This window comes from Siphateles boraxobius, unplaced genomic scaffold (genome assembly GCF_051911475.1).
Source record: "Siphateles boraxobius isolate OS27281-9 unplaced genomic scaffold, OSU_SipBor_1 26, whole genome shotgun sequence".
NCBI lineage: Eukaryota > Metazoa > Chordata > Actinopteri > Cypriniformes > Leuciscidae > Siphateles > Siphateles boraxobius.
The window spans coordinates 25,613,642-25,627,144 of NW_027508876.1; the positions used below are offsets into that span (position 1 = coordinate 25,613,642).

At 36.4% G+C, this 13,503-nt stretch overlaps 2 protein-coding genes across 2 annotated transcripts; both read right to left on the minus strand.

Moving 5' to 3' along the window:
• Window positions 1-1,046: 1,046 nt before the first annotated feature.
• Window positions 1,047-8,728, minus strand: ptchd3a (patched domain containing 3a). Its single transcript, XM_077244079.1, has 5 exons — window positions 8,635-8,728; window positions 5,208-5,908; window positions 4,875-4,996; window positions 4,497-4,642; window positions 1,047-3,672 (listed from the first exon to the last, which is right to left on the minus strand). The coding sequence occupies exons 1-5, from the start codon at window positions 8,726-8,728 to the stop codon at window positions 1,721-1,723; spliced, it is 3,015 nt and encodes a 1,004-aa protein (XP_077100194.1). The 3' UTR covers window positions 1,047-1,720.
• A 782-nt stretch (window positions 8,729-9,510) lies between these two features.
• On the minus strand, window positions 9,511-12,861 carry rdh12l (retinol dehydrogenase 12, like). Its single transcript, XM_077245169.1, has 7 exons — window positions 12,716-12,861; window positions 12,290-12,402; window positions 12,043-12,198; window positions 11,864-11,968; window positions 11,565-11,774; window positions 10,946-11,138; window positions 9,511-9,996 (listed from the first exon to the last, which is right to left on the minus strand). Exons 1-7 carry the CDS (start codon window positions 12,727-12,729, stop codon window positions 9,894-9,896), a joined length of 894 nt encoding a protein of 297 aa, XP_077101284.1. The 5' UTR covers window positions 12,730-12,861; the 3' UTR covers window positions 9,511-9,893.
• Between the last annotated feature and the right edge of the window lie 642 nt (window positions 12,862-13,503).

The window sequence follows — 13,503 nt, forward strand, 5'->3', positions numbered from 1 at the left end:
CAGTCGAAAAGAAATTAAGGTTTTTGATGAAAACATTCCAGGCTTTTTCTCCATATAATGGAGTTCAATAGGACACAAACGTTTCAAGGACCAAATGACAGTTTCAGTGCAGCTTCAAAGGGCTTTAAACGGTACCAGACGATGAATAAGGGTCTTATCTAGCGAAACGATCAGTCATTCCAAAAATAAATAAAAAACTTTAAGTTTTATAAGCACAAATGCTCGCCTTGCTCTGTTCTGTGATGCACGTTCGTTATCCTGTTCGAACTCGTTCATCAAAATGAACAAATCTTTTTTCGAGTCATTTCGTTCGTTGAATGAACGAAATCACTCCGAAAAAGACTCGTTCAAAATGAACGAATCTTTTTTTCGAGTCATTTCGTTCGTTGAATGAACGAAATGACTCGAAAAAAGATTCGCTCATTTGGATGAACGAGTTCGAACAGGAGAGTCACGAACGACAGTACGCAGTCGCGCTGTGCAAGAGAGGGGTGATCAGCGCGTACACGAGCGTGATTGACACTGCTAAGACATTCCTCCTGGCTCTGATTGGTTGTTTCTGACCGGGAGCGGTGTATTTCTGCAAATGGAAATAGGACCACAGGGAGGAGCCAGAGGAACTTGATTTTTTCACAGATTATCTGTCTCATATTCTACTGTCAGGACATAATGACAGTTTTAACAAATATCTGGTTACAAAAGTTATCTACTGGAGCTTTAAGCTATGTGCAGAAATAGGCTCATGAAACACTGTAAACATTGAGTGAATTAAACATTATAGTTTTTTATAGAAATTTATATTCTCCCTAAAATGATAATCCTCAACCAGTCATAAATATGAAAAATACTAAACAAAACTGGTGTAATAGATGAAAATATTCACAGTTCTTGTAATCCATTCAGGCAATCCTCTTTTCTCAAAGAAAGCACAACAGCACGTGCGGTACAGAAGCAAAGGGAAAGTATATATTTAAAAACACAGTGAAAATATAAAAGGCAGGAATTATTTTGTGGCTGTTTAAATAAGCCAACAAAAATAGTCATTCTGGGTATTTAGTTATGTCTTTAATGAGTTTTTACACATTGAACAATCCATAAGAAAACATTGTAAACCTCTCATAAATACAGAGCAAAATATGGTTACATTTGTGCATTGAGTTAGTTTATTTCACAAAAATTAAGAAAAACTACAAAATTGTACTATTCATATACAACTAAATAGAAATATTTGCATATCCAGCAAAAATAAGACATTTAAATATTTTCTGAGAGATTGGGGCTCGTTCATGAAACAATACATTTCTGTTTAAATCCATTTAAACCCATTTTTACGTAAATTGTTGCATTCAATTGAATTTGACAATTTATTAAGTTTTAATTAACGATTTAGACAAATTTGTGTTTCGTAAACAAGTCTAATTGTTGTTTCATTTAGGTGTACATTGCTTACATCTGTGATGCATTTTGTAAACATATTTTTAAAAGTTGTTTTTGGCTTTTTAAAATATTTTTTTTTACAGATTAATCTGGCCATCTAATTCCTGAAACCCCCCAAAAGTCCTAAAACCATTGGCCCAGGTATATTTTTGCAGAAAAAATGCAACGTTGTTGTCTTGTTGATTTATATAACATTAGAAAAATTAAATTAGTAATTTTAAACATATGAATGTAGTACACATACAAACAGGATATATTCAGAAGAAAATGAAGTATAAGGATTTTACAAAATAGCCAAATCAGAACAGTTAAGAGTGGGAACATTTGAATCTTGAATGTGGTTGCTATTTCCTAAGACACAATTGTGAAATTCAGAGTTTTGACCTTTTGATTGACAGTTGACTCTTAACATGGTATCATCAGAGGGTGTATACATGTGAACCTCATAGGTCTGACTGTCCACTCTGAACATTGGGATGGTGCTCGCCACACACATCTGATTTTCTTGGACATGATGATTATTGCCGGTTATCATCCATATGGCAGAGCACGGCTGAGACTGACATGTTCGGTGGTTGTCGGGTTGAAAATTGCGATTGTCGTAAATTTCCCGCTCTTTCACCTCACCATCCCTTGCCATTGCTTGAACATTATTTATGTGGTTGTTCTTCATGGCCTGCTCTTCTGGGCCTGGTTTCTTCTTAGCTGGTGTGCCACTACACATGTCAAAAAAGGTCAGAAAAACTGGGATAAAAGTTAAGCCATGGAAGAGACCAAAGAATATTACCAAGAACATAATTTTAAAGAAAGTTCTAAAGATGTAGTTCTTGGAAGCAGACAACACTACCACCCCAAGAATAGTAGACACAGCCCCCTGCAAAATAGGGTAACCTAAATGAAACAAGGCCTCTACTGCCTTTTCATTCGCACTGGGCTTTTTGTTGGAGACAAAGGCGTAAGATATATGAGCTGAGAAGTCTACAGAAAAACCAATGCAGACAACAAGAATGATCATGGAGATGGTGTCTAAATTAACATCCCACAATGCCATGAAACCAGTGACGCCCACAATGACCGATGCGATAGAAAAAGTCACCCAGAGAGAGCACAGAGGGTTTGGGATGAGGAAAAGGGAGATGAGCAACATTACGGCCGTCGTAACCGCAATATTCTGGATTGTGTTGGTGACTATTACTGCATACTGGTCATGGTAGATGAAGGCAGGGTGGTAAACCAGTAAAGGAACAGGGCACTTTTGTGCTGTCTCTCTTAATTTATTCAACATATTCATCTCATCCAGGGCAGTAGAGATATTTACGGTCTGGATGAAAAAGCGAGACGCGTGAATGGAGTTGTTGGTGAAATTGACGTCCTGTTTGAAATCGGAATAAAATCTCAGAAATGATCCCAAATTATCTTTGAAGACATCTTCAGAACTCAGATTGAGTTTTGAGTGATATCCATAGTACTTGTATGATTTGATCCAGGATGTGAATATATCCTTTTCAATGAAAGATAAATTTTTGAAATCTTCAATGCAAGTTTCAAGATCTGACATGTACTTTTCATCCCAGTACGGAAATTCTCGTCGGATAACAACCATAATGTTTGGGCCATATTCAGAGAAGTATGCCTTTTCGTTGTCGTAGTATTTTACCACATAAGAATCATCAGCTGCCAAATTACGAAGATCGATTCCTTCTTGAATTTGGAAGCAGCCATAAATGCTGATAATCAAATAGATGCAATAAAGCACAATCACAAAGACCTTTGTCCACGATTTTGTCAGAAAAGGGCCGTAGTATTTTTTAAAGAAGTGATTCATTGGCTGTACCTCCTCCTTGCCGGTATGAGGGTCGTAAGCGCCTCCCACGCAACATAATTCATACCACTTCGACTGACCTATAGGGCAGTCCTCTGGTACTTCCTTGCAGGTCAGCCAGTGCTTGCTGCTGTTCTCTCGCCGTCCGTTAAGAACGAGGAACGCTCCGAAAAATGTGATGCTGTAGATGTAGCAGAAGAGGATGGAGGTGCTGGTGTACAAGCAAAAGGAGCGGACAGAGCGGAAGGGCGTCATGAGGCCGATGTAGAAAGCGAGCACGTCCGTGAGCGTTGTGATGGTGATCGAAATGGCCGCCTCTTTGTACGTTTTAGACAGTCGAGTCTCTACTTGATCATGAACATTCGTCTGCTGCCAGCAGGAAATGAGGATGAACATGTCGTCCACTCCGATCCCTATTTAAAACACATCAGAAAATCCCTGTTTAATCTGATAATAAACATTAAAGGGATAGTTCACCCAAAAAAATGTCCAAACCTGTAAAACTTTCGATTATCTTTGGAACACAAATGAAGATCGTTTTAATGAAATCTGAGAGCTCTCTGTCCCCATTGATAGCTACGCAACTACCACTTTTACGCTTCAAAAAGTTAATATAGAAATCATAAAACTAATCCATATGAATTGAGCGGTTTATTTCAAATTTTCTGAAGAGACTCGATCGCTTTGTATGATGAACAGATTGAATTTAGGCTTTTATTCACATATAAACATTCATCAACTCACACATCAGTTGTGGAAACGGAAGTTCAAACATGTCCGCTTGATGTGCGAGAACCAATGAGCTTCATTCTCTTGTTACGCAGCACGTTTGAGCTTCTGCAAGAACCAATGAGGTTTGTTCTTGTGCGTCAAGCAGGTTTGGTTTAGCTTTTTTTATGTACACGGATCAATATTTAAATGTGAATAAAAGCCTAAAATTCTTCATCAAATAAAGCGATCATATCTCTTCAGAAAATTTGGACTAAACCACTCGATTCATATGGATTAGTTTTACAATCTATGAACTTTTTTAAGTGTCAAAATGTTAGTTGCGTATGTCAATGGAGGTACAGAAGCTCTCAGATTTCATTAAAATATCTTAATTTGAGTTCCGAAAATGAACAAAGTCTTACAGGTTTGGAACAACATGAGGATTTCATGATAGAATTTAATTTTTGGGTGAACTAATCCTTTAACATAGTACAGCAATGGTTTTACATATATATGAAGTTATTACCTAATATAAGAAATGGAGAATTAGCAACTGTCATGACAAATGGGACACCAATGTGTAACATCATCCCAAAAGCTGACAGAACAGCCAGTCCAGCGGAGAGCACCCCAAATGTGGCAACCCATACTTTATTTCTGACACAGTCAAACCTGGAAAACAGATTAAACATATTTTAATATATTTTAAAGAATTTCTCATGGTTACATACAACATACGAATCTTAGAATTAATCTTATTTCGAATCATTTTCATACAAGCTTCCTTCATTCATTTTGAATACAGTAGGGATTCTGGAGTTGAACAAATCAGGTTTGCATTAAAATCACCCTAACTAGACTAGTCATCAAAAGTAGCCTAAATATTCCGATTTACATAGCCTACCTCAAACAAGAAAGAATTGAGAATGCAATGGCAATGACGTATGTGATAGAGAAGAGGGGAATCACATCCCTTGTGTTTGCCTCAAATTCCACCTGCCTTGACAGAGATGTGGAATGGGTCACCTGAGGAAAATTATCATACTGACATACATTATCATTATCATACTGACATCCTCATTTCAGATTTAGCTAATAAGAATAGTTACATCAGAAGAGCATTTTAACAAACATAAACCCACTTTAAACAACAGCTATCAGCAATACTGACCAATACATTTTTACAATCAATAAAGTCCTCAAACAGTAACAGCTACATAAATAAAATATGACCTACCTTAATGAAGCTTAGTGATAAATTAGATGGGAAAACCTTAAGGAATTCGTACAGCCATAAGTCTGTTCTGGTACGATTATCCTCCTTCAGGAAATATAACAGGCGCACTGACTGTGCACTTTTAATAACAGTGGAGTTTATATTCACTCCACCAACCGAATAGCCCAGGAAAATGTGCGAGAATCCGAAACGAAAGAACGGGAAGGTGAGCTCGGTCTTTTCTAAATTGTTACCATAATATTTGTAAATATCCAGTATCTTGTTAGGTATGCATTTCTTGTACCGTCTTGCGCAAAGTCCCTCAAAAGTGAGCACCTCGTGACCCATAGCTACATTCAGCTCCTTAACCTTCCTGTCTAAAGTGACTATCTCCTGAAAGGCAGCATCTGTGAGGATGTTGGAGGATCTTGATACCGCTATGAAGGACGCGTAAACTCCATCCGTGTAGAGTCTTTGGTTGGAGAACACCGAGTCGTTCTGCGGAAAGTTTTCCTGCACAAACTGCCTCTCCAGTTTGGCAGGACCGTTCACAGGTGTGAACTGATCCTCAATGTCATTGGCCTCACGTTCTTCTAAGAAATAAAACCCACTCCCCAGCACCGCAGAGATCACCAGAGGAGAGATGAAGAACCACCACGGGTAAGTTCCCACAAAGCGGCCGAACTTCTGGAAGCAGATGGAGATCGGCTTCTCCACGCAGTCTGTGGTGCATCCAGCCATGTTCAGCGGCATTTCGAAGGATTAAAGGGAAAAAGTTAAGGGGGAGCTAAATGGATTAAATTAACAAATAGCGTTTCTCTATATCAGTATTGTGGTTGAAGCATGAAAAGTAATAACTATACTTTTGTAAAAAGAGCATAATGCATGCGGAGTATTTGAATATCCTGACGCATTTTTACGTGAAAATCTACAGGGAATAAGCCGAGGGCGACCACTGACGGGCACACGCACAAAATTATATTTAGATGGACAAAATCCACAAACGCAAATCACGCAGTGTTCCTGTTTTTATAGGAGTGTGCTTTAATTAACCTTGATGCATGAGTTATTAAATAATGCATTATAAAATAAGTTATTTAGCTTTATTTTATTAAAATCGTTTTGAATGTTGCAGCATTATTAGATAGGCTATAAAAAGGCAGGGCATCCAGTGAGGTAATTATAATTATTAATTAAATAATTGTTGAAGTTATTTTAACTGTGTTCCCAGAACATTAAATAGCCAAATCAGTCACATGATCTGATCTGTATTTCATAAAAAGTTCAATTTCAATTTAAATGAAGGTTTATATTATGCTGCGTTGAAATGTCGTAATTGCCGTAAGAGATGATAAGACAACACGTGATGTAGGCCTACTTGGAGCTGTTCATGTCCTCGGTTACGGACTTAAATGTTTATTTTGCTCAAAATAATGTCATGTGGTACAAAGTCTTAGCTTTCAAAAAAATGATTTTTACAAGTCAGAATAGTTACGGTATTACGACATGGCGTGAACGCAGCAATATCCCACATAATTAATAGGCTTATGAAAAAAGTTGCAAAAAACTCTCATAAATAAAGGTTCTTTATTTGGACTTAATCAGATTGCAGCAAAGAATCCTCTTCAAAAGTATTTGGCTGTATAGGGGAGACCAGGGATGGTTGTAACAATTTTGACCTTTCTGTCTATATCTTGTACTTTGAAGTCAGTGTGTTCAAAATGTGATCCAAACTAGTTACAAGTGTCTGCTATTAAATGGCATATAGCTATTATCTTTGCAACACAAACAGAAAATTCATGGTTTAGTTTCAAACACGAGGAGTGAAATGTTACAATTCACCCCATCTGGGTTAGTTGTAACATAGGGAGACCGGGGGCAATTGTAACATGGAGCGATTGTAACACACTCAATTCCTCCAATCAGAAACAAGCTAGAGGGATGACACTTAATCTGTACATGCCCAGTAGGGTTCTCTCTCTATCTGTGGAAAAGAAGCGAGAAATTTTCAACTTTAGCAGAAGTTGTTAACGACAAACTGATTTTGAGGTATGAAAGTTATTTTTTGGATGTACAGTATTTTTCTTCTGCTGTCTAAAGTTTAGATGTCTGTGAATTTAAACGTATATACATTTTATCCCTAGGTTATTGATTAAAAACAAACATGAACAACCTATGCTAATACAGGTTGGGCTAGCTAGCATATAAGATTTTGTCATGGCTGCAGTATCGGGGGCAATTGTAGCACTGTGTTACAATTGCACCCGAGCCACAAGGCCCATTGTAATAAGCTTGTTTGTGTGTGTTGACATACTTTTCTGTTAAAAAATGAACATATTTCACTAAATTCTATTGTAAAACTTCATTTTAAAAGGGTGTATTAAAATAAATGTTTGCTCCAGTATTAACAAATCATCAATTAACATAATTTTTTTTATATAATGCGTGTGATGCCTGACATCTAAAAATATTTGAACCATATACAAAAAAACTCTTAAGTAACATTATTAAATACAACAGCAATAAGGTAGGCTTTTATTTGAGATAAAGTGGGTTAATAGGAGTTATTTCTCAGTGTTACAATTGCCCCCACACACTGTAACAATTGCCCCCTTCTAAAATATCTACACAGACACACAATAAACATAATAAAAGTTTGATGAGTTTAACTACAAAGCAGAAATTCCCATAACAAAAACAAAAAAAGTAAAAAAAAGTAACTTTCTTACCTCAAAATTGTTTTTTCCACTGTAACATGTGCTGTGTCTGCCACAGGGCTCTACTTTATCATATGTGGAATAAGAACTAAACTGAACACGTGCGAAGTGAATCAGTTGATTTGTAACTAGTTCCTGATTGGACAGATTGGAATTGTTACAACTGACCCGTGTTACAACCATCCCCGGTCTCCTTGGCATTATGTTTCTTTGGAGATTATGCTGCAATCACGGCATGTCGTAATTATCATAAATAAAGCTTCATCTGCTCTCTAATTTGACATCATACATCGATCTGTCGGCACAGCGCCGCTTCAAGTCGAACACACCTTTTGCAGTGGTCACGTGGTACAGCGGCTGCATGGTACAAGTTAGCTTTTTAGAAAATGATGAGTTTACGTTGTAATAACAAGTTCTACAAGCATGTGAAGGCTTTTTACAGTTCAGGATCGTTCCGTAACTACGCAGCTTTAAAAACATTATTGCTTTCACATTATTGGTTCTTCAGGTTAGTAGGCCTAGCATATTTCTGGGGTCTTTAAAGCAAGATGGTTTATAAACAACTAGAGAATAAAAGGTTTGTTTAAATGGTTATCAAATGGCCACCAGACTGTAAAACCCCTTTGGTTCTGATTGGAACCTTTAGAGTGAATAAATAATAGACTAAAATCCCTGCACATAATAAACTATTTCAGCTCAAATGCTATGTTAGAGTCGGAAACAGGACTTACGTCGCGGTTTCTGCTTCTTTTGCTCCATCAGGACAGAGTGATGTGAGGAGAGAATGACATGCAAGTTCATTACTGAACACAGAGCTCCATTCATGCCTTTCAATTACCTCAGTGGTTAATTGCCCCAACAAAAGTGGCTTCCATTCTCATAACTCTTGTGATTTGCCAGTTGGGGCCTCAAATTATTATCGCACTCTTTTGTTTGCACAGCTCTTATTTGACTGTATCAAAGAGTACCTTACTTGAAACATGGTTTTTATTTTATTTAATAATTTTATTTTCTTCTGAGAAATAAGATATGACAGGCTGTGTCATTTGTTTGTTGGCCACTAGGTGGTGCTAGTGACCATTTTTCAAATTCCCCTGCATCACTATTGGGCAATGAGTTGTTGTCATGGTGACGGGTCTAGAAAAGCTGCAGTTGAAGGTCGTCATGGAGACTGGGTGAGGGGAAGGCAGAGCTGATTAGATGTTGTCATGGTGACTGGGTCAGGGTGAAAATAAAGATGATAGATTGCCATGGATACCAAGTCAGGAAGAGTTGCTGCACTGGCATCTTTTTATAGTATCATATATATATATATATATATATATATATATATATATATATATATATATATATTGATTAATCACATGTAACATAAAAGTTTATAAAAATATAGCTGTGACATCACTTATATATATATATATATATATATATATAATCGATTTGACAGCACCAATGTCTGTATATATGCATACAATGTATATTTGTATATCGATAATATATAATATATATGTATATATATATGTATATATATATATATATATATATATATGTGTGTAAAATTCAAAGTACAATATCCAATATAAAATATGAGACATATTAAACAAATATATGTACAAATATCCATATCCTTTTATTGCAAATACTAGGATACAAAAACTCAGATGTATTAAATATATTCACATATTCTCTCAGTGCATTTACAACCACCTGAATCGGGCATCTAATACATCCTTTAGTGCATAAATATGTACTTTAATTATTATATATAAGCAACCTGAAACCAAAAACTACAAAATATACGTTTTAAATTTTACATAATGTAAAGCCCATAATGTAAAATAAGTGATGATTATATTTGGTAGTCTTTCAAGCCAGTTCTCATTTTGATTTTATGTTAATATAAACTAGTAGTTTTTCTGTTTTTGACAAATGGGCTAATCTCGGGCAGACTGCAATAAAACTTGAAGTCATCAGGAAGAGAGTTAAGTTTTCATTCCCATGTGATGCTGAGGATCTTACAGCTGAGTTCCCAGAGGCGCTGGGCCATCTCATCATCCATGGCAGCCCGGGAGCATTTAGCAGGAGCACAGTCACTGCGTGGAGAGCAGAAAACAGGTGAGAATGTGCTACCATTGTCTAACAGCAGTGCTTCATTTGTAAATGAATAATTGCAGGATGAAAAACAGCATTTAAAAGGCGCTACGACCGACGTTGAACATACAACTTCAGTTTTCCCGGAAAATACAATCACTAAACGGTGATGGCACAATAAAAGCATCATTCACAAGTTTCTGCACGGCACTAACTACAGCCTAGTGTATTGTTATGTTATGTGTATTGCCTCTTTCATAACATCGAACTCTCGTTGCTTGTGTCTCCCGCTATCCAGGTGTGCAGTTCCATCTTCTCTGGATCTCTTTTGATCAGACACACCATCAGCTTTACTCGCGGATATGAAAAATGTAAATATGCTTGACTGTCTTTTTTTTTTTTTTTTTTTTACATTTTGGCGATAGTAACTAAACTACTCACTGCGCTCAAAACAATAAGCAACGACCAACCAGAGTGATTTTGAACTAAAGAAAGCTGAATGGTCAAAAATATGTTGAGGGCCAATAGCAATACATAACCTCCAAATACATCTGCATAAACTGGCGCTCGCTCTGTGTCGCTCTGTCACTCTCACACGCATGCACTGTCACCATGTTGTGCACTTATTAATAATGCCTTATTGTTTAAAACCAAACCCAAAATCAGACCTTTTCCAGAACAGGATCCAGCTCAAAGTCTAATCGACTATTTAAAACATGACTGAACTGTAGCTGCTAGTTTTATGAAACATCATGACATCAGAGTTAAAAGATTATCAGCAGTAACTGAAAACTGTATGATAATGATAATGAACTGAGAGATAACAGAACATGACCTTTTGGACTTATGGGTATTCACGCTGTACTATAGGTAGATGAAATTACATGGTATCTACTGCAATTTCGGTAAAACTTCGGCAAAATGTTGAGATTGAGATGAAATTCCACTGACCTGTAATATTTGCCGCTCTCTGTCTCCAGTTCAGGGGCCACGGCGCAGTAGATGGTGGTCTGAGCTCCCTGCACAGATGTTTTGGTGAAGGGTTTTGCCAACCACATGGCAGCTTGCTGAGCTTTATTCAAGTGCCTCCACAGTTCAGTCTGAACCACACCAGGATGGAGAGCATACACTGTTAATCCAGTACCTGAGACGCCACACAAGACCAGACGAGAAAGCATCAAACATCATATCATTGGACTAGAATAATGTAAAGTACAAATGCACAACCCACGACAGGGTCAGGTATTATTCAGGGGCAAAAATGTCACAGAAATTAATTTAAAATGTGTTTTTATTTTGATCTTATATTATTTTTTATTATATTATATTATTTAAAATTACATTTTATAATCTATTTTAGTTCTATGAAGCTGGTTTGGGCATTTTAGTGATATTTAAATAATTATTAAAAAGTTAATTGAGTGAAAAAATTCAAGATTATTTCGACACTAAAGAATAATACAATAATACATTTTAAAATAATAAAATATATACATATTAAAAACATAGTGCTTAAACATTTACATAAAAAAAACATACAGTGTAAATGTCGTTTTTTTATGAGACAGACCTTCTAGTCTTTTGGCCAGCGAGCGAGTGAACAGAATGTTTGCCAGCTTGCTCTGGCTGTAGGCTTTGTTTTTATCATAGTTCTTCTCACTGTTGATGTCCTCCAGGTTGATGGTCCCCCATTGGTGTGCCATGGACGAGATATTAATAATCCTTGCCGGAGTTGATCTTTTAATTAAATCCAATAACAGGTATGTCAACAGGAAGTGACCTACAGGAAGAAGGACAGCTCTGATGTCTCCCTTAATTTTTTTTAAAGTTAAAAAAGGCAACAGATTTGGACAAGTTAGATACGCTTACCCATGTGGTTCACCCCTATTTGCATTTCAAAACCATCTGCTGTCTTTCCGTAAGGACAAACCATCACACCAGCGTTATTGATTAAGATGTTGACTTGTTTCTCCTCTGAAAGACAATTCCAGATGCATCAGTGTATTGCTATATGAGGAAGACATTTATAGAGAAATTTTATAACTCACCTTTATTGATTTTTTCTGCAAATTCTCTGATTGATTTGGAATCTGCCAGGTCAAGTCTGTTGGTAACAACATCCTGGTTTCCTGAAGCATCCTTAACTTCCTTCAGGGCTGCATCTGCTTTTTCCAGATCTCGGCATGCCATAATGATCCGTGCTCCTAAAGAAATGACAGCAGAATGCCAAAAAGACAACATTTTTCCATATGACAATATATTAATACGAAACTTAATAGAAATAGGGTTGCCTACCTCTTTTTGCCAGGTCAATGGCTGTCTCTTTGCCAATTCCAGTATTAGCTCCAGTTATTATAACAGTTTTACCGTCAAGTCTGGCATCAGATGACCACGGACGAAACATATTTCTGAGGGGAAAAGGAAAGGATAAAGGTAATTCTATTTCATATTACTCAACTTGGTTTCTATGGGCGTTGATTTGAAATCATAGAACTAGTTTCGCGTGCTCAATTCAAAAGTAATAAAACATGTTTTCATAATCCTTCGTTTTTGCCCAGTCATGTCTGGTCAGTCGTGTATTCAAACCATCAGAAATATTGAATCATATGAATGAAAATCAATTTGCTTCACTTCCTCGACACAATGTATTGTGCAACATTTCACTGTCAATATCTACTATAAAATAGCTATGAAATATAATATATGCAGTTCTGGTCATACCTTAGTCCTTGCATTTTACGATGATTTGTATCCAGAAACAAAAAAGAAAGTTTATTAAAACAAGTAAGTGCGATTACGCAGAAATGAACTGAACTGAGTAGCTTAGATCAAAACGCTCACACTGTCGCTAGTGGGAGGAGTCAGATGACGTACAAGGAAGAATCGTGGAGTTGTAGTTTGGGATTGGTCAGAGACAGTAAACCCCGCCCTTTATTAAGTATTTTTATTTTTTATTCTATTTCAACATTAATTCTTGAAGTCAAAAATATGCTTGACTTTTATATTTATTATATGTCAACTTAAATATCATTAGTATCTGGAAAACGGAGAGAATGGGCATATTTTACATTTTAAAATGACTAGACGACGTGATTCTTAGTTTTACCAGGAGATGTCAGTAGAGGTATGGTAAAGAAATAACCACTAAATATTTACTTTGTATTCAATGGACTAAAATTGTGCGATATTTTGCATATTTCTAATTTAACCCATAAGAACCCGGACCAATTTCCCCTTATAGGAAAATTATGGGGCATATAAAACAGACTAAATGGACCACTTAAAACATGTTTCTGTCGTTGTTTCTTAAATACAACCACTCCTTGTCAAAGATCTGTAATGTTACATATATTTCACAAAATGTTCTTGCTAAATAAAAGTTTTTTTCTTTCCCACAACATTTTCAAAGAGTTAGGGAAGATACATTTAAAAAAAAAACTTAATAGTTTTTGGATTTTATTTGCTTTGCCACATATTTCAAAACCACATAACTGTGACCATAACTGTGA